The sequence below is a fragment of the Pocillopora damicornis genome, chromosome 6, assembly GCF_964200805.1.
Source record: "Pocillopora damicornis chromosome 6, jaPocDami1.2, whole genome shotgun sequence".
Classification (NCBI taxonomy): domain Eukaryota; kingdom Metazoa; phylum Cnidaria; class Anthozoa; order Scleractinia; family Pocilloporidae; genus Pocillopora; species Pocillopora damicornis.
In genome coordinates, this window is record NC_142675.1 from 4,959,654 (window position 1) to 4,986,012 (window position 26,359).

The window sequence follows — 26,359 nt, forward strand, 5'->3', positions numbered from 1 at the left end:
GAAAATTGATATGAGGCATGTTGGATTTGAGATCCATTTGAGGACTCCCACACGCAAACATTTATGTTTGATATTCCTGTCCAGCTGTCAAGAAGAGATGCGACCGAGACCCGCATTAATATTCATAGCAAATCATTTTGAAATGGTTAAAAAAAGAAAGGGATCAGGAATAACCTCTTTAGTTCATCAGGGTTCCTCAGTCTCGGGCCATTGAATTCTCAAACCGTTGGACAGGCGAAGCAACTTTATCGATCTCCAAAGGTTTACCGTGTTTCTTATTTCAGATCAACCTGAAAAAACGCTCGGATCAGTGCGGTTGAAATGTTATTTTTTCCTTTTTTTAATCTTCCTTTAGTAATAAGAGGCTACAAGTCTGTTTGCTGACAGCGGACTTCAGTGCATTCTATCGCAGGTACGTTCAACTGCCATGAGACGTTCAACGCTTCTTAACTCACAACAATTTGGAGGGAAACAAGTTGACTTTGTAAGGCAAATATATAGGCAGATTGATTTCCTGTTTCCAAACTAATTCTAACATCGTTACAGTCCATCAAAAATAATAATATACATGCGCCAACGGTGTCTTCAATAAGATACCATACATTGTTATCGTTTCCTTCTGATAATTTTTCTGGTAATTTTCGTTATTGTTATTATGCGAACAATTGAAGGAACCGTGCAGAAAATTGAAAATAATAAAAAAAAACTGTTGCTGAAAGTTATCTTTATTCATCGGGACGGAAAACGACAAAAAGGAAGATGACAAATTAGAAACGCTTTCGTCATAAAGGCAAACCAACAACGAAGACCAGTATTTATATATTTTAAGGATGAGAATACTTAATACATCTATGCAGAAGTGCTTAACCATGACTTCATTACTAAGATCACACAGATCACGGCGTATGAAAGGAACGGAGTTTTAGACGAGCTCTCAGAGAATTCCAAAAAAGTACGCTATTTTAAGACTTGTGTATGTACGTGGGTTATTGAGCTCTTCCCTTAATGGCTCGTCTTACTGCACGGGCTTTTAGCATATTAGAAACACATTTTTTCATGGTAAACTCAAACGATGGAATTAAAACAGAAGCAAATATTGACTACGATATGGATACTGGAGAACCCTGAATGCCTGCGATCAGTGGCCGATCGATTTAACATTACAAAATCGATTTTATTTCGTGTTTATCGCAGAATTTGTGGAGGATTGCCAACAATCTTTCCGGTCATTAAATGAGGTACCTACTAATTTGAAATTGAGCACCGCTGGGCAAAATGATTAATTTCGGATCCTTCGCCTAAAGGAACGCGTTGGATCAGTGATCCAATGATCCGTCATTAGATCACGCAGATCAGTGAACCGACGAATCCTTGTCCAGAGTGGATTTGATAGATCACTTATCTGAAAATGGATTTGCTCGAAAGGAACGCCACAGATCAGAAATCCTGATCCGGATTCTCCCAAAGGAACGCACCCTAAGATTTTTTCACTGGGGTTATTTATGGGGAAAATCAAAATGTCCTGCTGTATTCGTTTTCCTGTTTCCAGTATTTCCGTTCCTGTTCACAGCTTCAGTGGCGTCCCGAAATATCATCGACTCAACCAAAGTGAACTTTGTTAAAAAAAAAAAAAAATTTTAATGTTTTTGTTTCCTTTGAATTTAGAATCGATTCCTTTCATCACATCCCAGGTTGGTATCGAATAAGATTTTAGGGGGGCCATGAGTGTTCCCTTTACTGATTATTTATTCAGTAATAACAGTCTTATCCTATTAAACTTTAGCAACAGAAAAAAACAGGAACTAAAGATGAAACCAGATACCGAGTGGATTGTTTTGACAGTCCTCTACGCCATCACGATGCTCGTATCGTTTGCAGGGAATGGCTTCCTCATCTACATCGTGTGGAAGAAACCTGAAGTCAGATCACTGACAAGCTTTATGTTCGTCAACATGGCCATCGCTGATTTGCTTGTAACCCTGATTGTGATGCCCTGGTCGATTTCCGCAATATATACAGACGGTTTGTGGATGATCCCGGGAGTATTTGGAAAAGTCATGTGTAAAGGTGTTGTATACACTGCCTATGTCACTATAACAGCATCCGTCCTCTGCCTGACGTTCATGGCGATCGACAGGTACTATGCCATCGTTCATCCCCTCCGCCGCCATCTTTGGTTTCGAAAGCCTAAACTAACCGTTCCATTTATTTGGATCGCGTCACTGGTCTCCATGTCCATTTTCCTTGTTATTCAAACCGTGGAGGACTACAATAATTCTTCCTATTGCATGCTATCTGTTTACATCTTGGGTGATCCAGATAGGGCTCTTCGAGGAATATACCTCCTCCTTTTCGTCGTCAACTATCTCGTCCCCTTGGTCGTTATTTCTTTCCTGTATACCATCACTGCATGGAATTTATGGTTCCATGTTGCACCTGGAGTAAATAATTTGAGAGGAAATCGAGCGCAACTGGAAACCTCCAAGAGGAGAGTGGTTCGGATGCTCATTATTGTTACCTGTGCCTTTGCCCTCTGTTGGCTTCCACCACAAGTGGTCCACATGATGCAAATTATTCACGCATCTAAGGCTTACCTACATATACAGCCGATTGTCAGCTTTGTGTGTTTTTGGTTTGGACACGCTAACAGCGCCGTTAACCCATGGCTGTACATTTTTCTGAGTACCAAGATAAATACAGCATTTACCAGGATCGTCAGTAGAAAAAGCAGCCGGTTGCCTTCAAGTCTCACCATCAAAACATCAGATGCCGTCTTACCACCTGAAGATGAAGCAATCCAGAAAGAATCAAGAATATAATGTCTCTCATAACATGAAAGTTTTATTACTAATTTGGTAACTGTAAGATAAAAACTCGTTTAAAACGGATTTGCGTATTACTAATTATATAATATTATACAAACACCTATGTACGGTTTCATAAAAGCTATTGTAGTAATCCGAGTAATTTCATGAGAAATTGACAATTGCAACTAAATTTCGAGAAGAACCGTTCCGTGTATATACATACCGTTTTCGCGATAATAATTTAATTTTAACCATTTCAGGTTAAAATTGCCTGTTTTGAAAGGAGATTTGTAAAAGCCTTCGGTTATGACATACACAATTAAAGCAGAAGAAATGCTTATGGACCAAGAATCGTCTCATTCCGTTTAGAATGGAGCGCGCCAACCACTTGGCCACCCGATCTCCCTCAAGGTTGTAATATTTGTTCTTTCTTTTTTCTCTGAATTTGTTCTGAAATAATACAATCTTGAACAAAAAAAAACAAACAAACAAACAAACAAAAAAATAACTGAAAAAAACAAAGAGAAAATGAACCTCATATTCAGGGCCTTGGACATTTCAGAAGAGTATAGAGAAATAGAGTTCAATTTTCAGAACTATCCAGCAAATTTTTTTGTTCTTGTCGGTGTCAAACGAGGTATTTCACAGTCATTACCGGCGATCTAGCTAATAAGCGAACTAGCTAATTAACGCGCGCGAAAAGCGCAATTCACCTGTCCGCTATCTACTAATTTGGTTTGTTTATTCATAATTTTCTTATTGATACTAACCAATCGTTCCTCACAGTTTTCTTTAATTCTGTAGCACACGATGATAGTTTCAGCTGAAATCCAAGTGAGAGCTTTATGTAATGGGGCGTTATTTTTTTTTTAGGTTTCAAGTGTCATAGGCATAAAATGGGGACAATAAGAAAAAATGAGATTTTCAAGGGGAACTCGGCAAGACCTCCACAGAGTACCATAAGAAATATGCACTTTATTTTACAACGAGCAAGCAGCTGAGAACCTGAAAAAATAATCTGAGGCCTCGTTAAGAATTTGAACATCAGACCTTCCCATGGTGCCTTAAACTACGGAGCTGCGTTACAAGCCAGTCCAGCATACTGATAAGATCGGAAATCAGTATTTGCTTGAATATTCATCGGAAACTTTCGAAGAGATGGGGGAGACTCTGTGACCCTTAGTAGGTGGAGTGGGAACACTCGCCTTCTCATATGTAGTTGTGGCTTGAGTTCGACTCAGCGATTTTGGCGATACTTGTGGGTTGACTTGGTTACTGTTTTTTTTTCTTCAGTTATCCTAATTTTTCTCCTAATATTGATAACATCTATATCATTTTAGGATTATCAAGAAAAAATAGGAATTCCCGTGAAGAAAATAACCGCAATTTCTCTTGGAGAAGAGGTGGAAAAAAAAAAAAAACAAAGCAAGGAACGTCTCAGTGAACACGACGAAACAACTATCAAATTCCTAGAAGAGGCCATCAATTGCATACCTCTCGCAATTGAGGATGGAGCTGATTTTGAAAATGCCGCTTTCATTTTTAACCTCCAGCCGGGCAGTTTATTGTTATAGTAGGAAAGGGTGATTGGCAATATTAATTTTCTGAGGATGGCAGCAACAATATAACCTGTAAATGTGTCCGCAAACCCTGGTTGATGTACCTCTGGAACAAAGGCACATTTGGTTGTTCTAGTATCACCTTGTTATTGTTTCTTGCTGAAGTAGTCATCAAGGCTTTTAGGTCTAATTAAGTGTAATCTTGAATAGCTAAATGTAGGTTTTATTTCTCATTTAGTTGTGCATTTGAAAGCCTCAAACACTCTAGCCAAAGGTACCGGTTTAGTTAATTTCTTTGCGATACACAGAACGTCATTGCCTTCGTAGTTCCCGATCGCTATGTTCTGAAAGCTGACTTGTAGACTAAATTGTTGAATAGTAATAAGTAAATACAGGGAGATTTTGGATGCCACCTCCCTTTGAAAAGGCCTCTATGGAAAAAGAGAGTGTTGTGAAGTGTTCCTACGATGCAAGGTTTTTTAAGGTTAGCATTCGAAGATTGTGCCACTCCTACCCCCTTACGATGGGTTCCATTTTTGTCTTTCTCCTCTGGTCGTGCAATTACTTGAAATTTTGTCTCTAAACTGGTCGTGTTGAGTACTTTATTTTTAGTTTCCTAAATGCCACTCGTAAAAGTTTAAGCTGATTATTGTATAGTCGTTGTACGAGTCTTATTAGAAAAGTTTAAATATCTCGGGGTTTTTATGGACCCAACACTTTCTTTGAAGTCCCACATTAATTACTTTGGAAAGAAGATCTCGTCTAGATTAGGAATGTTGCGTAGAGCACGAAAGATCTTGCCTCAGTCATCCTTTATCATTTTGTACAACGCAATGATACTTCCCCTTTTTGACTATTGCTCAGTTGTATGGGATAGTTCTGGGGCTATATCTAAAGGGTATCTTGATAAACTTAATGGGCGTGTGGCGAGTATTATCTTAAATAGGGCTGTGAGTGAAACAGATATTATTCGTATTCTTGGTTGGCCTAACCTTCAGTCTCGTAGAGACTATCTTAAATGCATGCTGGTTTTCAAATCTATGAACGGCTTAGCACCTTCCTACCTATTGAGTGATTTTACTCAAGCTAAGAAATATCATACATATAATACCAGGCTCAGGGATTTGATTCGTCTTCCTTTGCCCAAAAGCACTAAATATCAAGGCAGTTTTAGATATAATGGTGGGTGCACTTTTAATAATCTGCCCAAAGCAATAAGATCGCTGGAAAGCCCTAAAACTTTTAAAACTGAGTGAAAGCGGTTTTTTAAACAGATTTAATTAGTTATATAGACTTTGTATGTATTTTCTCCCATGAGTTTTACTTTTGTCTGTCAATTTTGAGTAAGTTTGTATTTTCAAATTTTGTTTTTGCAGGGCTATCTTTAAACTAGCTATGCTAAATGTGATGTCCCTGTTTAAATATTGTTTAAATAAAATAAATAAATAAGTAAAACGCTTTATTATAACATAGCGTGGGTGCTTGCTTGAGGTCAACTCTGTCTTTAAGTAAGTATCCTGAGAAAGATAGTAAGTTTATCATACAAATTTGTCGAAACGTCCACAGATCGAGAGATAAGCGAAGCAACTACGTCTGCATTCACCTTTAATGAAAAAACCCGCAGAAATCAGTCACATTTGAAAACGCTTTATTATAACATAGCATGCGTGCTTGCCCTATATAAGTCCTATTGAGCTGCTATGAACAAAATCTTTATTTACGCATGCCCGTACGTAAATAAGATGACGTGAGCGTTTTTTTTTACTTGGCTTCAGAGTTTCCGTCCTTTAATTGGGAATTTACTAAAACCAAAACAATCACAATTGCACTCTATCACAATAAAAGGCTTCTTCGCGAAGATCCTTGTTGTCGCTCTGTTTTCTATAAAAGAATTTGCTCATGCTTTTAGCTGTGCGTATATCGAGTTATGGATGCACTTGAGATAATAACGTAACGTCAGAAGACTCGTGTTCTTCTTGTTTATTGTTATGTTTAGATCTAGATTTGATGCGCTATAGTGTACTGCACCATTACCTAAAAATAAAAATTTGGTCATCATCAACTATAATTGCCGTCGTCTCCATTTAGGGCAGCAGAGGTTTTCATATGTCAGACACGTTCACCCAAAGTGTAGGCGGTAGATATAATCCAATGATCAACAATCATTGTTAATATGTGTTTTGGCGTTCAACTTTACAAAATATTCATTTAGTTTGGGTTTCCTCATTTCTTGTTTACCAAATGGGTTATCCATCTAAAATGTAAATTTTAAGGAAATTTTTTACTTTAATTTTTTATAAGGAGGAGACTTTTATCATTCTATTTTGTGATCAGCATTTGTCATGTTCTGCTTGCATTTAAATACTACTCTGAATCAGGTGAAGTCTCCAGAATCACGTTTTAATCTAAACTATGATGGAACTTGTAAAATAATCATCGAAGGCCATCTTAGATTAAAAATTTGAAGTACGTCTTCGGGCCAGTGAAAATAACGAAATCTTTACATTTGGGATTTATTTGGCAAGGAAATTGGGGATTTAAGATCCAGGACTGTAAATATTATAAATGAAGGAGGAGACAAGATATGGAAGTTTCTTCAGTTGGATTCGAAAAGACAGATCGAAAAGCTAGAAAAGACACCCACTGTAATCCGCTGTAACAATAAATTAACCATGTAAACATATTTTCCAAAATTCTGATCACAAGAAAGTCTTAACGAAAACCGTGTTCTCACGCAATACATACGAAATAAAAAATGATAACAAATTGAACATTTCTCAGTTATCTTGACAACTGATAAGTCTTTAAAAAATATCCACAGTGATAGCGTAGGCATTCTGCACGCAAAAAAAGTAGCATATAAAAAGTAAACATATTTTCAGTAATTTTTATGAAAAAAAAGAGTACGGTATGTTACCACACAATCAAAACAAAATAGGAAAAAAGATTAAAAATGAAACAATTTGAATTGACGTAATTCGAAATTGAAACTGTAAAAATTTGAAAGAAACATGTCATCAAGGCGTTTGGTTGAATTTTACATAGCGATCACCATGCTTGAATCTTCACGCATCGTGGATTTACTGGACGGCCTCTCTTTTTGAAGTAAGAAACATTTAAAAAGTGCAGGAGAAATTAAAAACAGGTTTGTAAAAACATTATGAGTGGAAGACACATTTGATATTCGTAATTTTCACCTATTTATTTAGGATCGTATGTGTGTGATAATTAGGACTATCCTGTCAATGTTGCCTCATCAGCGCGTCGAAAGTGTCTCGAATCGGGAGATTGTTTAAGGCAGAAGATGTTTTAATTTAGAAATATTTGCTTTTCTTTCTCAAGGTATTACTTTTAGTCATTTTCCATCACTTGCCGTTAGATGACAAACCAGGTTTTAAGAGAAGAGGACATTAGGATTGGTTCCGTACTGCATACAGTCGACTTTTTACTCTTTTGATTACACTGAAAAAAAACAAGCCAAAACAAAACAAAACAGGAAAAAAAACGGAAAAACCTGAAGAACTGAGGTTCGAGTCCTCACCTGGTTATAATATTCTAATATTTCCTTGGCCCCGCCTTCGTGAAAAATGGCTTCAATCTTTTTCCAAAAACGTTTTTGACTGATTTACGCGTCCGATACAGATGTTATCAGACGTTATAATTTGCATATCTTGGGACGAGAGGAAATAAATTTGTAGATGGTCGGTGCCAGCAACAGCAATTCGTAATTTCAAGTTTTCCACATGTTCGTGGATGAGACGAAAGTTGTAAGAACAAAAACGTGCCACACGAAGCACAGCCTAGTTTGACTCTGTGAGTTACTACTGAAGAGACCCACGGCAATATTTATTTGCTTAAATATTGATTATCGGGATGCCAACGAGGAGTCTGTCCTTCAATTGAACATTAGTAAGAACTAATCCAAATGAGTGTGATTTATCTTGTTATACAAAGCTATGGCGGCGTATAGCAAGTGTTTACCAGGTGTATAACTTAACAGAAAAAGCAGTCAGACATAGAGGTTTTTCTTGTATTTTTGCTTTCTTTTGTACCTATGCCCTCTAGGAAAAGATCACCACGGTGGCTTTACGAAACTGCTCGAATTTATTAAAGAAAAGGAGGTAAATGTTTTAGCAAAAAGTTTCAAATTTAAGTTGTTTCTAGTAATTATTACGGAAATGCTAGATGATGGAGGAATTAGGGGAAGTTTCTTTAAATTAAAAAGAGTGTGATAAATGAATGAAATTGAAATATTTCGTTAAAAATTCCGAGTCAGTTGATGATAATGAAAGAAAATATCCCGACTTTTCTGACTTGTCTCGTTATTTTTCTATCTGAAGTTCATAGTTATTACCAATCAAGCTTTCAGAGCAGCGAATAATTTTGTAAGTATCCGAAATCGGTCGGGTGTTCGGTCACACTTTAAGAGGTTGGCTTGCGGAATCTGTAGAGTTGGTTACATCACGTACAACCTTTCCATATAAAATTACAATTTGAAACCTGTTAATTTTGATGGTTTTATTAATTATTATCGGCTTAACGCTTCTGAAAGTCGTGTTAATAAAATTATCTTTTATCTGTTTTTGTTTTTTTAGCATGAAAAGTAAGACACGTGCATTGTGTCTGATCACAGTTTCTCTACTCACCAAGCCTCCATGACCTTCAAAACATAAAATGTAATTTTGTCAATGGGCAGCTAGCTGTGGGTTCGTTTTTTGATCGGAGTCAGTTGAGAAGTGATTTGGCCTCTGAAAAATTCAAGCATTTGCGAGACTTCTTGGAAACTTCAAATTTCTTAATCTACAGATTAACATTAAGTATTGGGAATTTTGGATCAAATGCATCTATTAATGATGCATGACACAAAAAGATGGATAACATGGAGATGTAAAGTGTGAAAAAAGTGGGATGACATCTCTGAATAAATTCCGTCTCTATCCTTTTCTTTTGTTCTGAAAAACCAGAAGAGTCGTCGTTACGGACATAAATGCAATGTTTGTTTTTCCAAACCAATGTATATCAGAGTTGTAATCCTTTTAAGGTCTTTTAGCCCTCCTAATGTAGCTTGGTTAAAAATTGATCACGTAGGCATCGTCGTTTGATACAAGCACTTTGATCGTCGCTTGATAATACGAGCACTTTGATCGTCGCTAGATAGTACAAGCGCTTTTCCTTCGCACCGTTCAACCGTACCTGAAATTTCCAGACATAAATTCGTTACTATAAGTTGTTATATAGACCTAAGACTGCACATTAAATGACTATTCCTCGTTCTTTCATCCAAGCCAACCGAGCCACCACATATTTAGACCTAAGACTTAACATGCACATCCATTAATCCTCGTTCTTAGATAGACACACTCGACTCCCGTTATTGCGGACAACCTCGGGGGAGATTTTGTGTCCGTAATAGCGAGAGTTCGTAATAGCGGGGTACTAGAGAAAATCAGTTATTTGGTCTCTAAACCTATGAAATAATATGTAAGTACGCAAGCATAAAGTTTCTGACGTGGCCTCACGAACCGGATAAAGATTCGGCCGCACACAGGAAATTCTCATGTTCGCAGCCAATTGAAGAATGGTTTCTGTATTTTCTTTTATCGTAATGTCGCTTTGCATTATGTAAGTCAGGATTTTGGACGAAGTACTTAAGTGTCTGCTATAGAGAGAGAAAAGACAAGTGAAATGTTTCGCTGGGTGGCATGAAAGTGTCCGCATTTCAGTAATAGCCTGAGTCCGTTGTACAAACGGGAGTTTAATTCAGTCATTTCTTGATGCGTTTCACCGGGGCCTTTGTCGCCCCGTATTGTGCAGATGCTCCTATTATTTTACTTAAGCGGCGTTGGTAGATGATTTGGTTTGATGATAGTGAAGAGTGACAGCTTTGAATCAGTGTGTTCGTCATCGAAATAAACGTTCTACTTCTCAAACCAGCGAGTGCACCAGTCAAACCAGTTCGATTTGTCAACTGATCGAAGGGAGACTCCACTCCGCTGACTTGCTATTGTCAAAAAATCAAACTTTGCTTATAAACGGAATTTGTTATCGAGTGTAATAACAAATCGAGTCAGAGTGGATGTGATTGTCTGTGTTTGGTCGAGGCTAGTACAAAGTCTAGAGTTCCATTCACTAGGGCCCGTCTCTTTACCAATTACTGTCATCTCGCTAGCGCAGAGAGGCGGACTTTGTACAGTTGTCAATTTCACTTGAGCTTAAAATGTCTTCTCACGCGTTGTCTTGTTTCCTATCAGATCCATCACATATAAATTTCACATGCCCGTGAAGAGTCTGAAATTTAATTAATCATAAAATCAAAATGCTATCGCAGATGAGTTATAAATCGAGACTAAATTACGAATGATCTTTGCTAAGATCGACGGTGGACTGTTGTTGGTTGTCTATAGTCAAGAGAGTTTGCGGGTAAGTCACCATCTATTATTTTCCATGAATTTATTTTTAAGTTTCTTAAAGCAAAATGTCTGTTGTCTCAGCTAACGACCAAACGGCTAGAGATCGCAGCCCTGTGCATGGTTTGCGCGGCTTTGTCTGTTTTCGTGAGAGTCATTTTGTTACCTGTGTTGATAAACCTGTGTCATTTCAACACTGCACGGCCACAACTTTGTGCTTTTTTAAAACTATTTCTTGCGTCTCTACCATGGCTAGAAGCTCCTCCAGTTTCGTTTCCCATAGCACAGTAAGAACAAAATCCGCGACTCAGAGCAGCCCCTATGCAACAACTTCCGCTAGCTTGCCAATGAACTAACTATACAGTAATAGGGGTATCCTGCTCGAATGTCCGACTTAACAAGTACACAGATCGTGAAGGGGTGTCCAGGTCAGTTTTATTATCATCCACGTGGGCATCGTCGCTTTACGCTTTTCATCGCACGGTTCAACTTGTTTGCTCAGGCATAATGTCACATGAGATAAGCGTCATTTGATTTATCGAGCTCCAGTGACTATCACACAGTACTTTTAAAACTCAAACCTCTCCCCTCTGTGCTCATTTTGGCTAGCATTTTAAACTGAATGAACAAGGCAGCCACAGGGCTCTACGCAAAAATACACTGAACCTGATTCAGTTGTGGATGGTAAGTGATGTAAGCCTCATTCGTTTAATGTAATTTGATGCAAGCAGGAGCCTTATATGCCGTAGGTAAGTCTCTTGATGATTTTCATACCATGAGCTTCTCTTATGTGGAAATGAAAATGTCGCTGACGATAGCTGAAATATGGTTTAGTTTCTCAGCCGGATTTTCTTGTTATGAGGTCTACTTCCTGATACTGCAATGATTCCTCAATGATACAAATGCTACATTCAAGAAAACGATTCACATGCCGCTCTAACTACGAAGACTTAAAAGCCGAGCTTGTGCTTATGTTCCAAGTTTATTCCAACACTTACTCAACCATACGAGTATTAGCGGCGAAGGGCCAAACTGGCGCAATATGCTAAAGATCCTATGTCAATTTGCATATGAACGAAAGAGTGTTCATGCAGAATTTTTTTTTACTGAATTAGCTTTTGTTCTCGCCAAGTTTTCTCTCTTGCGTCTGAACGAAAACGAAAGAAACTTTCCGTACGTTTTTGTCAAAAAAGCTGAAGATAAATAATTGGGTGGTCCTAGCTATTCAGCGTCAAATTATTTCGCAGATGCTGGTTTTGAGATAATTTTTCAAAAAGCACTTCCTATACTTATTATATAGCGCCACGCAAAAAAATTTATTCTGGCTGCTTCTTTTGATATCGATGCGAGATGATCTTAACCAAAACTGAAAAAAAAGGCTGTATTCCTAAACTTAAATGTTTAGAAAATGTAAAGCTGCAAAGCGCCGCGTCAAAGCACTATTCCTATACCCTGTCAATCCACCATCCATCAAACATAAATTGAACTGTTTTATTAACAGTTAGGCTGATAGAGACTCGTGAGGAAATGAAGAAACTGCATCTTCAAACATAAAGGCCAAAGTTGACTACAGATTCATGAAGTCAAATTGAAGAAATAACCATAGAAAACTATATCAGCTAATTCATGAAAGAGAGCTTTTCGTTTTTGCTCTATTAAACAAGTATTTTTTCGGGCACTGTCTTGAGGGGCGTTTAACTACCGCGTTTTGTGGAAGGACAAAATCGGCAAGTCGATGTCGGATTTCAATTGATAAAAATAAATATCATGCAAAGAAAATTTTATGTGAATTTAAAGTTTTGGCTCTGGCGCGGACTTTACTCCTGTGGTTGCTTCGCTTCGAGCATATATTCTTCTAAAATTAAAGTTAATTCATCTGTCATTTCAGCATGACAGCGCGCATTGCAGAACCGTCTCATTATTTCATTATCACGGATCTGTCAAAAATACGTGGGATCATTTACATGCAATTTAACTTGATAGCAGGGCTATGAGGTAAAAATAAAATTGACCAGAAGGCCAGGACGGAATTTTGACTTTAAAATGATCCGAAATGTGATCTGTGCTTTCCCATGATTATGCAGGCTATGAAAACACAGTGTAAGAAAACACATTAATAAGGAATTTGTCTCCACTTTCTGTGCATTGTTACGATCAACCATCGTAGAATTCTAAATAACAAGTCTTGCGTTGCGAGACGCCATTGACTTAAAGCTAAATCATCATTTTCTTATGAAACTGAATTGCGTGTTATTTGCACGGTGCATTGTTTTTTGTCGAACTAAGAGAGCCCAATGAAGGTCTGTGATTGATTCACAGCTGTTCATGATCAAAAACAAACTGACAAATTCACAAGGAAGTAAAATGACAAACATAGAACATAATTTCGCAATTTCCCAAGATTTCCTTCACTTTCCTATATTTTCCTAAATTAAAATTGTTTATTCCACCGAAGGCAACTTTCTCTCTGGTTCGTCATCTCGTGAGACCACTCGGCTAATTATTCACTAAAATGAGTTTTAAATACGGAGCACTTGCCTTGAGACTCGCGAGAACGTACAAAATCTCCCTTTTGAGTTAATTTTGAATTTCCGCACGTAAAGAGGGTTTCCATTTTGTGTGTTTGTTTTTTTATACTCAAGTTTATGAATTAAAATCAACGAGTAAATCTAAAGAAAAAGTGGGATTATTTATAGGAACTAACTGTAAATGACATGACTTTCAAAGCGGAAGACTCAAGCCCGCGTTGTACGTGCTTTGACAATTGATATGAGGAATGTTGGATTTGAGATCAATTTGAGGACTCCCACACTCAAACATTTATGTCTGATATTTCTGTCCAGCTGTCAAGAAGATATGCGACCGAGACCGCATTAATATTCATAGCAAATAATTTTGAAATGGTTAAAAAAAGGAAGGGATCAGGAATAAGTCTCGGGCCATTGAATTCTCAAACCGTTGGACAGGAGAAGCAACCTTATCGATCTCCAAAGGTTTACCGTGTTTCTTATTTCAGATCAACCTGAAAAAACGCTTGGATCAGTGCGGTTGAAATGTTTTTTTTTCCTTTCTTTTAATCTTCCTTTAGTACTGAGAGGCTACAAGTCTGTTTGCTGACAGCGGACTTCAGTGCATTCTATCGCAGGTACGTTCAACTGCCATGAGACGTTCAACGCTTCTTAACTCACAACAATTTGGAGGGAAACAAGTTGACTTTGTAAGGCGAATATATAGGCAGATCGGTTTCCTGTTTCCAAACTAATACTAATAACGTGACAGTCCATCAAAAATAGTTATACACAGGCGCCAACGGTGTCTTCAATAAGATATCATACATTGTTATCGCTTCCTTCTAAGAATTTTTCTGATAATTTTCGTTATTGGTATTATGCGAACAAATGAAGGAACCGTGCAGAAAATTGAAATAGTAAAAAAAAACTGTTCCTGAAAGTTATCTTTATTCATCGGGACGGAAAACGACAAATAAGAAGATGAAAAATTAGAAACGCTTTCGTCATAAAGGCAAACCAACAACGAAGACCAGTATTTATATATTTTAAGGATGAGAATACTTAATACATCTATGCAGAAATGCTTAACCATGACTTCATTACTAAGATCACACAGATCACGGCGCTTGAAAGGAACGGAGTTTTAGACGAGCTCTCAGAGAATTCCAAAAAAGTACGCTATTTTAAGACTTGTGTATGTACGTGGGTTATTGAGCTCTTCCCTCAATGGCTCGTCTTACTGCACGGGCTTTTAGCACGCACTATTTATTAGAAGCACATTTTTTTATGGTAAACTCAAACGATGGAATTAAAACAGAAGCAAATATTGACTACGATATGGATACTGGAGAACCCTGAATGCCTGTGATCAGTGGTCGATCGATTTAACATTACAAAATCGATTTTATTTCGTGTTTATCGCAGAATTTGTGGAGGATTGCCAACAATCTTTCCGGTCAATATATGAGGTACCTACTAATTTGAAATTGAGCGCCGCTGGGCAAAATGATTAATTTCGGATCCTTCGCCTAAAGGAACGCGTTGGATCAGTGATCCAATGATCCGTCTTTAGATCACGCAGATCAGTGAACCGACGAATCCTTGTCCAGAGTGGATTTGATAGATCACTGATCTGAAAATGGATTTGCTCGAAAGGAACGCCACAGATCAGAAATCCTGATCCGGATTCTCCCAAAGGAACGCACCCTAAGATTTTTTCACTGGGGTTATTTATGGAGAAAATCAAAATGTCCTGGTGTATTTGTTTTCCTGTTTCCAGTATTTCCATTCCTGTTCACAGCTTCAGTGGCGTCCCGAAATATCATCGACTCAACCAAAGTGAACTTTGTTAAAAAAAAAAGGGAAAAAATTTAAATGTTTTTGTTTCCTTTGAATTTAGAATCGATTCCTTTCACCACATCCCAGGTTGGTATCGAATAAGATTTTAGGGGGGCCATGAATGTTCCCTTTACTAATTATTTATTCAGTAATAACAGTCTTATCCTATCAAACTTTAGCAGCAGAAAAAACAGGAACTAAAGATGAAACCAGATACCGAGTGGATTGTTTTGACAGTCCTCTACCCCATCACGATGCTCGTAGCGTTAGCAGGGAATGGCTTCCTCATCTACATCGTGTGGAAGAAACCTGAAGTCAGATCACTGACAAGCTTTATGTTCGTCAACATGGCCATCGCTGATTTGCTTGTAACCCTGATTGTGATGCCCTGGTCGATTTCCGCAATATATACAGACGGTTTGTGGATGATCCCGGGAGTATTTGGAAAAGTCATGTGTAAAGGTGTTGTATACACTGCCTATGTCACTATAACAGCATCCGTCCTCTGCCTGACGTTCATGGCGATCGACAGGTACTATGCCATCGTTCATCCCCTCCGCCGCCACCTTTGGTTTCGAAAGCCTAAACTAACCGTTCCATTTATTTGGATCGCGTCACTGGTCTCCATGTCCATTTTCCTTTTTATTCAAACCGTGGAGGACTACAATAATTCTTCCTATTGCATGCTATCTGTTTACATCTTGGGTGATCCAGATAGGGCTCTTCGAGGAATATACCTCCTCCTTTTCGTCGTCAACTATTTCATCCCCTTAGCCGTTATTTCTTGCCTGTATACCATAACTGCATGGAATTTATGGTTCCATGTTGCACCTGGAGTAAATACTTTGAGAGGAAATCGAGCGCAACTGGAAACCTCCAAGAGGAGAGTGGTTCGGATGCTCATTATTGTTACCTGTGCCTTTGCTCTTTGTTGGCTCCCACCACAAGTAGTCCACATGATGATGGTCATTCGCGCATCAAAGTTTCAGCTACAGCCGATTGTCAGTTTTGTGTGTTTCTGGTTTGGACACGCCAACAGTGCCGTTAACCCATGGCTGTACATTTTTCTGAGCACCAAGATAAACACAGCATTTACTAGGATCGTCAGTAGAAAAAGCAGCCGGTTGACTTCAAGTCTCACCATCAAAACATCAGATGCCGTCTTACCACCTGAAGATGAAGCAATCCAGAAAGAATCAACGATATAATCCCTCTCATAACATGAAACTTTTATTACCAGTTTGGTAACTGTAAGATAGGAACTCGCTTAAAACGGATTTGCGTATTACTAATTATATAATATAATACAAACACCTGTATACGGTTTCAGAAAAGTTACTCTAGTAATCCGAGTAATTTGATGAGAAATTGATAATTGCAACTAATCTCGACAAGAACCGTTCTATCGGCTGGTAAGAATAAAAAAGGGGATCCGTGGCATAGTGAACTATAGGAAGAAGCATACTGGCATTGCTTCTGCGATGTTCTACGCAGTATGGTGAGGGTGTTGAACTAGTGATCTGGTGGTCACGGGTGCAAGCCCTCTACTCTAATACTTGCTGGATTTGTTCTCGTTTTTCCGTAGGGTCGATTCCTTGACTCGCTTTGTATACAGCCAACTGGTGTGCCCCCTGCTGGTTGGTATTTTTAAAGAATTTGATTATTTACAGCATCTGTTTTCCAATTTGATTAAAATGATCATGAGAGCCCTATGGGGTATTGGTCAAAAAGGAAACACTGACATGTTTATTCAGTGCTCCGGATAGCGTTAATTAAGTGTATTTGCATACCGTTTTCGCGATAATAATTTAATTTTCACTATTTCAGATTATAATTAGCTGTTCTGAAAGGAGATTTGTAAGAGCCTCCGGTTATGACATACACAATTAAAGCAAAAGATATACTTATGGACCAAGAATCGTCTTATTCCGTTTAGAATGGAGCGCGCTAACTACTTGGCCACCCGATCTCCCTTAAGGTTGTAATGTTTGTTCTTTTTTTTGTCTGACTTTGTTCTGAAATAATATAATTTTAAAAAAAAACAACAACAACAACAACTGAAAAGGAAAAGAGAAAATGAAGCTAATATTCAGGGGCTTGGACATCTGAGAATAATATAGAGAAATATAGTTCAATTTTCAGAACTACCCAGCAAATGTTTTAATTTTAATAATAATGAGAAGATAGGCGTTGTGAAACGAGGTATTTCACAGTCATTACCGGCGATCTAGCCAATTAGCGAAGTAGCTAATTAGCGCGCGCGAAAAGCGCAATTCACCTGTCCTCTATATACTAATTTGTTTTGTTTATTCATAATTTTCTCATCGATACCAACCAATCGTTCCTCACAGTTTTCTTTCATTCTGTAGCACACAATGATAGTTTTCTTTAATTCTGAAGCACACAATGATAGTTTCAGCTGACATCCAAGTAAGAGCTCTGTCTAATGGGGCGTTAATTTTGTTTTTTAGGTTTTAAGTGTCATAGGGACAAAATGGGGACAATAAGAAAAAATGAGATTTTCAAGGGGAGCTCGGTAATCCCTCGACAAAATACCATAAGAATCACTGTTCTCGAAATAAATCGTTTTTCGTCGCAGTAAACTCCAGCAAAAAGCAGGTTATGATGTTTGGTATATAAAAAGTTCTTTAGGAAAGAGCCATTTGGTAAATTTATTTCCAAGGCCGTCAAAAATACTGGAATACGTGGCAGAGTCATTAACCACTCTGTACGGATTTCGTCCATCTCACGTCTCCTTTCAATGCCAGATGCGGATACCTCAGAAAATTTTGTTAGTTTATAACATAAGTACTAATTGTAAGTACTAACCTGGTTTTTCTGCTCGATTTATGCGCTTTGCCCTCGGACTCGGTTAGCAAGAGGTATCTCGTGCTCTCCAAACTTCCCGCGAACATCCATTTAACAAATAGGTTCCAAGTTGCCGTGCGTCTGTTCAGTCATAGATCACAGATGACGTCAAAATGTGGTAAGAATAAAAAAGTGGCACTCGAGGCGCAGCCGAGTGTGTCACTGATGTTCTTGCCACATTTTGACGTCCTCTGTGGTCTATTACTGAACAGACGCACGGCAACTTGGAATCTATTTGTTTTATATAATAAAGAATTAAAAAAAAGTTTTAATGATGACGTCATCTATACGTCTGTCCTCCAATAGATCATAAGTGAAAACCAATCAAAACGCGTGCATAACTGAGCTTATTATATAAACCTCGATTTACGCACACTAAGCATGGACCAATTATTTATGAATCTGACAATTTGAAACATCCTGTTTACGAAGGTGATCGATATATTTTTTCGTTGAGGTCAATTCTGTCTTTAAGTAAGTATCCTGAGAAAGATAGTTAAAAAGTTTATCATACAAATTTGTTGAAACGTCTACGGATCGAGAGACAAGCGAAGCAACTGCGTCAGTATTTACCTTTAATGAAAAACCCCGAGAAATCAGTCACATTTTAAAACGCTTTATTATAGCTTAGCGTGCGTGCTTGCCCCATATAAGTCCTATTGAGCCGCTATGAACAATGACGTGAGCATTTTACTCGGCTTCAGAGTTTCCGTCCTGTTAAGCTGCAGTGCAGTTTTCCTTCTCTTTGAAATATGGAAGAAACCAGCGAAGAACTGCCCAATTTTTCTATCGGCATTGACCTTTAGGTCCTCATCCAACAAGCAACAGAAATAAAGCCGAAAAAAAAACTCGCAAGTTGCACGTTTCGCGAATTTGTCGGAAGACCAGCTGCAGCAAATTTTGGCCAAAAGACATTCACTGGGAACCAAAAAAGGTGACCATTAATAACTTTAGAGGTAAAGTTTCCGCTTTTATTGTTGTAACTTTGAGAATTTACCAAACCAAAACAATCACAATTATACTCTATCACAATAAAAGGCTTCTTCGCGCAGATCCTTGTTGTCGCTCTGTTTGTTATAAAAGAATTTGCTCATGCTTTTAGTTGTGCGTATATTGAGTTATGGATGCACTTGAAGTAATAACCTAACGTCAGAAGAGCGGTGTTCTTCTACTATCTAGATTTGATGCGCCATAATGTACTACACCACTACCTAAAAATAACAATTTGTTCATCATCAACTAGAACTGTCTGGTCTCCATTTAGGGCAGCAGAGGTTTTCATATGTCAGACACGTTCACCCAGGCTGTAGGCGGAAGATATAATCCGGTGATAACCAATCATTGTCAATATGTGTTTTGGCGTTCGACTTCACAAAATATTGATTTAGTTTGGGTTTCCTCATTTCTTGTTTACGCCCGGAAAGCGTTATCCGTCTAAAATGGAAATTTTAAGGAAGTCTTTTACTTTACTTTTTTTATAAGGAAGAGACTTTTATTATTCTATTTTGTGATCAGCATTAGTCATGTTCTGCTTGCATTTAAATACTACCCTAAATCAGGTGTAGTCTCCAGAATCACGTTTGAATCTAAACTGGGATGTCTTCCTAAATGGAACTTGTAAAATAACCATCGAAGGCCATCTTAGATTAAAAATTTGAAATACGTTTTGGGTTAGTGAAAATAACGAAATGTTTACATTCGGGATTCATTTGGCGAGGGAATTGGAGATTTAAGATCCAGGACTGTAAATATTATAAATGAATGAGAAGACAAGATGTGGGAGTTTCACCAGTTGGATTCGAAAAGACAGATCGGAAAAGCTACATAAGACACCCACTGTAACCCGCTGTAACTATAAATTAACCATGCAAACATATTTTCCAAAATTCTGATCACACGAAAGTCTTAACGAAAACCGTGTTAGCACGCAATACATACGAAATAAAAAATAATAATAAATTGAACATTTTTCAGTTATTTTGAAAACTGATAAGTCTTTTAAAAATATCCACAGTGATGGCGCAGGTATTCTGAGCGCAAAAATTGTAGCATGTGAAAAAGTAAACATATTTTCAGTAATTTGTATAAAAAAAAAAGGTACGGTATGCTACCACGCAATCAAAACAAAATAGGAAAAAAGATTAAAAATGAAACAATTTGAATTGACGTAATTCGAAATTAAAACTGTAAAAATTTGAAAGAAAGATGTCATCAAGGTGTTTTATAACATGGCTAGTAAATTTGTCTAATCAAATTCAATTGTGCGAGCGTACTTCATATCCCTATTGTACACGCTCATGACGTCAGCAAACACATCCCCTGAGAAAAAATTTTTCTTTCGGGTTGAAAATGTTGTAAAAGAATTGGTTCTCGGCTATGCCTCGAGCAACTCTTATGCATCTTTCGTGCTCTCCAAACTTCCCGCATGCTTCATATCTCGATGAACGCACGCTGACATATGAACCAATTGTGAATTGGTTGAATTTTACGCAGCAAGCTCCATGCTTGAATCTTCACGCATCGTGGATTCACTGGACGGCCTCTCTCCTTGAAGCAAGAAACATTTAAAAAGTGCAAGAGAAATTAAATACAGGTTTGCGACAACATTATGAGTGGAAGACACATTTGATATTGGTAATTTTCACCTATTTATTTAGGATCGTATGTGTGTGATAATTAGAACTATCCTGTCAATGTTGCCTCATCAGCGCGTCGAAAGTGTCTCGAATCGGAAGATTGTTTAAGGCAGAAGATGTTTTTATTTGGAAATATTTATTTTTCTTTCTCATGGTATTAATTTTCGTCATTTGCCATCACTGCCGTTAGATGACAAACCAGGTTTCAAGAGAAGAGGACAGTAGGATTGGTTCCGTACTGCATACAGTCGACTTTTCGCTCTTTTGATTGCACTGAAAAAAAAAAAAAAAAAAGGAAAAACTTGAAGAACTAAGATTCGAATCCTCACCTGGGTATAATATTATAATATTTCTTTGGCCCCGCCTTTGTGAAAAATAGCTTAAATCTTTTTCCAGAAACGTTTTTGACTGATTTATGCGTCCGAAGCAGATGTTATTAGACGTTATAATTTGATAGTCAGTGCCAACAACAGCAATTCGTAATTTCAAGTTCCACATCTTCGTGGAGGAGACGAAAGTTGTAAGAACAAAAACGTGCCATACGAAGCACAGCCTAGTGTAACACTGATGTGAGTTATTACTGAAGAGACCCACGGCAACATTCATTTGCTTAAATATTGATAATCTGGACGCCAACGAGGAGTCTCTCCTAAAATTGAATATTAGTAAATACTAATCAAAATAAGTGTGATTCATCTTGTTATACAAAGTTATGGCGGAGTCAGTATAGCGAGTGTTTATCAGGTGTATAACTTAACAGAAAAAGCAGTCAGACATAGAAGTCTTTCTCGCATTTATGTTTTCTTTTGTACCCATGCCCTCTAGGAAAAGATCGCCACGCTGGCTTTACGAAACTGGTCGAAAAGGAGGTAAATGTTTTAGCAAAAAATTTCAAATTTCAGGTGTTTCTAGTAATTATTACGGAAATGCTAGATGATGGATAAGTTAAGTGAATTTTCTCTAAATCAAAAAGAGTACGATAAATGAATGATTTTGAAAGATTTTGATAAAAATCCCGAGTCAGTTGATGATAATGCAGGAAAATACCCCGACTTGTCTGACTTGTTTCGTTATTTCTCTATCTGAAGTTGAGAAGCGTGAGGAAGTTCATAGGTATTACCAATCAAGCTTTCAGAGCAGGGAATAATTTTGTAAGTATCCGAAATCGGTCGGGTGTTCGGTCACACTTTAAGAGGTTGGCTTGCGGAATCTCTAGAGTTAGTTACATCACGTACAACCTCTCCATATAAAAATTACCATTTGAAACCTGTTAATTTTGATGGTTTTATTAATTATTATCAGCTTGAAGCGTCTGAAAGTCGTGATAATAAAATGAATTAATCTGTTTTAATCTTTTTTTTAGCATGAAAAGTAAGAAACATGCATTGTGTCTGATCACAGTTTCTCTACTCACCAAACCTCTATGACCTTCGAACTATGAAATGTTATTTTCTCTATGGGTAACTAACTTTGGGTTTTTTTTTGTTCGGAGAGAAGTGATTTGGCCTCTGAAGAATTCAAGCACTTGAAAGCGAGACTTCGTGGACACTTGCAATTTATTAATCTACAGATAAACTTTAAATATAGGGGAATTTTGGATCAAATGCATTTATTAATGATGCATGACGCGAAAAGGTTAATAACATGGGGATGTAAAGTGTGAAAAAAGTGGGATGACCTCTCTGAATAAATTCCGACTCTATGCTTTTCCTTTGTTCGGAAAAACCAGAAGAGTCGTCATTACGGACATAAATACAATTTTTGTTTTTCCAAACTGATGCACATCAGAGTTGTAATCCTTTTAAGGACTTTTAACCCTCCTAATATAGCTGAGTTAAAAATTGATCACGTAAGCCTCGTCGTTTGATACAAGCACTTTGATCGTCGCTTGATGCGAGCGCTTTTCCTTCGGACGGTTCAACCGTACCGGCAATTTCTAGACATAAATTCGTTGCTATATAGACCTAAGATTGCACGTGAATTGACTATTCCTCGTTCTTTCATCCACTGCTATGCCAACCCAGCCACCACATATATAGACCTAAGACTAAACACGCACATCCATTATTCCTCGTTCTTTCATCCTCTGCCGAGTCAAACGCGCCACTATTAAAACCACCAAAGAATTGACGCGTATGTTCATTATTCCTCGTTCTTTTACCCACTGCCGAGCCAAACAAGCTAGATACACTCGACTCCCGTTATTGCGGACAACCTCAGGGGCAGATTTTGTGTCCGTGATAGCGAGAATTGGTAACTGAGCGGGGCACGAGAGATAATAAGTTATTTGGTATATAAACATATGAAATAATATATAACTACGCAAACATGAAGTTTCTAACGTGGCCTCACAAACCGGATAAAGATTCGGCCGCAAGCAGGAAATTCTCATGTTCCCAACCAATGGAAGAATGGTTTCTGTATTTTCATTTATCGTAATGTCGCATTGTATGATATGAGTCAGGATTTTGGACGAAATACTTAGGTATCCGCTATGGCGAGAGAAAAGACAAGTGCCAACATGTTTCGCTGGGTGGCATGAAAGTGTCCGCATTTCAGTAATAGCCTGAGCCCGTAGTAAAAACGGGAGTTTAATTCAGTCATTTCTTGATGCGTTTCACGGGGACTCTCGCCGCAATGGTGAGGTGTCCGTAGGGCGAGGTCGACTTTAAATTTACCATCAAGATTGGCCCTGTATTGTGTAGATGCTCCCATTATTTTATTTAAGCGGCGCTGGTAGATGATTTGGTTTGATGATAGTGTAGAGTGACAGCTTTGAACCAGTGTGTTCGTCATCGAACGATACGTTTTACTTCTCAAACCGACGAGCACATCAGTAAAACCAATTCGTTTTGTCAAGTGATCGAAGGAAGACTTCACTCTGCTAACTTGCTTACAAACGAAATTTATTATCGAGTGTAATAACAATAAATGAGATTTAATTTAAAAATGCTATCCCGGATGAGTTATAAGTCGCGACTAAATTACGAATGATCTTTGCTACGATCGACGGTGGACTGTTGTTGGTTGTCTATTGTCAAGAGAGTCTGCGGGTAAGTCACCGTCCATTATTTTCAAGAAATTTCTTTTTAAGTCTTTTAAAGCAAATGTCTGTCGTCTCAGCTAAAGACCAAAAGGCTAGAGATCACAGCCCTGTGCATGGTTTGCGCGGTTTTGTCTGTTTTGGTGAGAGTCGTTTTGTTACCTGTGTTGATAAACCTGTGTCATTTCAACACTGCACGGCCACAATTTTATGCTATTTTAAACCTATTTCTGGTGTCTCTACCATGGCCAGAAGCTACTCGAGTTTCGTTTCCAATAGCACAGTAAGAACAAAATCCGCGACTCAGAGCAGCCCCTTTGCAACAACTTCCGCTAGCTTGCCAATGAACTAACTATACAGTAATAGGGGTATTCTGCTCGAATAAGTACACAGATCGCGGAGAGGTGTCTAGGTCAGTTTTATTATCATCTACGTGGGCATCGTCGCTTGACGCTTTTCGTCGCACGGTTCAACCATACCTGTACATGTGTCTTTTTCATTTCTGGTTTGCTCAGCCATCGTGTCACATGAGATAAGCGACATTTCATTTATCGAGCTCCAGTGACTATCACACAGTACTTTTACAACTTAAACCTCTCCCCTCTGTGCTCATTTTTGCTAGCATTTTAAACTGAAAGAACAAGGCAGCCACAGGGCTCTATGCCAAAATACACTGAACCTGATTCAGTTGTGGATGGTAAGTGATATAAGCCTCATTCGTTTAATGTAATTTGAACCAAGCAGGAGCCTCATATGCCGTAGGTAAGTCTTTTTATGATTTTCATACCATGAGCTTATTTTTTTTTTGTGGAAATGAAAATGTCGCTGACGATAGTTGAAATATGGTTTAGTTTTACAGCTGGATTTTCTTGTTATGAGGTCTACTTCCTGATACCGCAATGGTTTCTCAATCATACAAATGCTACGTTCAAGAAAACGATTCACCTGTCGCTCTAACTACAGAGACTTGCAATATTTCGCCTTGGTTAAGCTGAGCTGGTGCTTATGTTCCAAGTTTATTCCAACACTTACTAAACCATACAAGTATTAGCGGCGAAGGCCCAAACTGGCGCAATATGTTGTTTAAATTTAACGTCTCTTGTAAGATAGATTATAATGCTAAAGATCCTATGTCAATTTGCATTTGAACGAAAGAGTGTTCATACAGAATTTTTTGTTTTTTTACTAAATTAGCTTTCGTTTTCGCCAAGTTTCCTCTTTTGCGCCTGAACTAAAAACAAAAAACTTTCCCTACGTTTTTGTATTCCAAAAAACTGAAGATGAATAATTGGGTGATCCTAGCTGTTCAGCGTCAAATTATCTCGCAGAAGCTGGTTTTGAAGATAATTTTTAAAAAAAAGCATTTTCCTATATTTATTGTATAGCGCCACGCAGAAAAATTTTATTCTGGCTTCTTCTTTTGATATGAATTTGACATGATCTTAACTTGAATCAATAGGAATTGAATTAGTTCAGGAAATGTAAAGCTGCAAAGCGCCGCGTCAAAGCGCTATTCCTATCCCCTTCAATGCACCATCCATCAAACATTAGTTGAACTATTTCATTAACAGTCAGGCTGATAGAGACTCTTGGGGAAATGTAGAAACTGCACCTTTAAACATAAAGGCCAAAGTTGACTACAGATTCTTGAAGTCAAATTAAGGAAACAACGATTGGAAACTATATCAATTAATTCATGAGAGAGAGCTTTTCGTTTGTGCACTATTAAACAAGTATTTACTCAGGCACTATCTTGAGGGGCGTTCAAATACCGCGTTAAATCGAAAGACAAACTCGGCAAATCAATGTCGGATTGCCATTAATAAAACTAAATATGGCGCAAATAAAACTCTGTATGAATTTACAGTTTTGGTTCTGGCGTGGACTTTATTCCTGTGGTTCCTTCGCTTCAAGAATACATTCTTCTGAAAATAAAGTTAATTCATCGTCCGCTAGTATGACAGCGCGCATTCCAGAATCGTCTCATTATTTCATTGTCATGGATCTGTCAAAAATATGTGGGATCATTTGCATGCAACTAAACTTCAATAGGAGGGCTATGAGGTAAAAATAAAATTAACCAGAAGGCGACAATTCCATAAAGGAATTTTGACATTAAAGTGATCCGAAATGTGACGTGTGCTTTCCCATGATTCAGGCTATGAAAACACATTGTAAGGAAACAATTTTATAAGGAATTTGTCTCCACTTTCTGTGCATTGTTAGGTCAACCATCGTAGAATTCTAAATAGCAAAGCCTTGCGTTCCAAGACGCCATTGACTTAAAGTTAAATTATAATTTTTTTTATTAAACTTAATTGCGTGTTATTTGCCCAGTGCATTATTTTTGTCGAACTAATAGAGCCCACTGAAGGTCTGTCATTGATTCACAGCTGTTCATGATCAAGAACAAACCGACATAGAACATAATTTCGCAATTTCTCCAGATTTCCTTCACTTTCCTGGATTACATTAGAATTGTTCATTCCACCGAAGGTAACTTTCTCTTTGGTTCGTCACACTGTTCGTGAGACCACTTGGCTAATTACTCACTAAAATGAATTTTAAAATACGGAGCACCTGCCTTAAGACTCGCGAGAAAGTACAAAATCTTCTTTTTGAGTTAATCTTGAATTTCCGCACGTAAAGAGGGTTTCCTTCTTGTTTGTTTGTTTTTTTTTAAACTCAAG

The 26,359-nt window shown here is 37.9% G+C and overlaps 2 protein-coding genes across 2 annotated transcripts; both read left to right on the plus strand.

Moving 5' to 3' along the window:
- LOC149043578 (G protein-coupled receptor 83-like) lies at nucleotides 1-3,158 on the plus strand. Its single transcript, XM_089210360.1, has one exon. It carries the CDS (start codon nucleotides 1,722-1,724, stop codon nucleotides 2,817-2,819), a length of 1,098 nt encoding a protein of 365 aa, XP_089066486.1. The 5' UTR covers nucleotides 1-1,721; the 3' UTR covers nucleotides 2,820-3,158.
- A 12,146-nt stretch (nucleotides 3,159-15,304) lies between these two features.
- Nucleotides 15,305-17,029, plus strand: LOC149043579 (tachykinin-like peptides receptor 86C). Its single transcript, XM_089210361.1, has one exon. It carries the CDS (start codon nucleotides 15,326-15,328, stop codon nucleotides 16,328-16,330), a length of 1,005 nt encoding a protein of 334 aa, XP_089066487.1. The 5' UTR covers nucleotides 15,305-15,325; the 3' UTR covers nucleotides 16,331-17,029.
- Nucleotides 17,030-26,359: the final 9,330 nt, after the last annotated feature.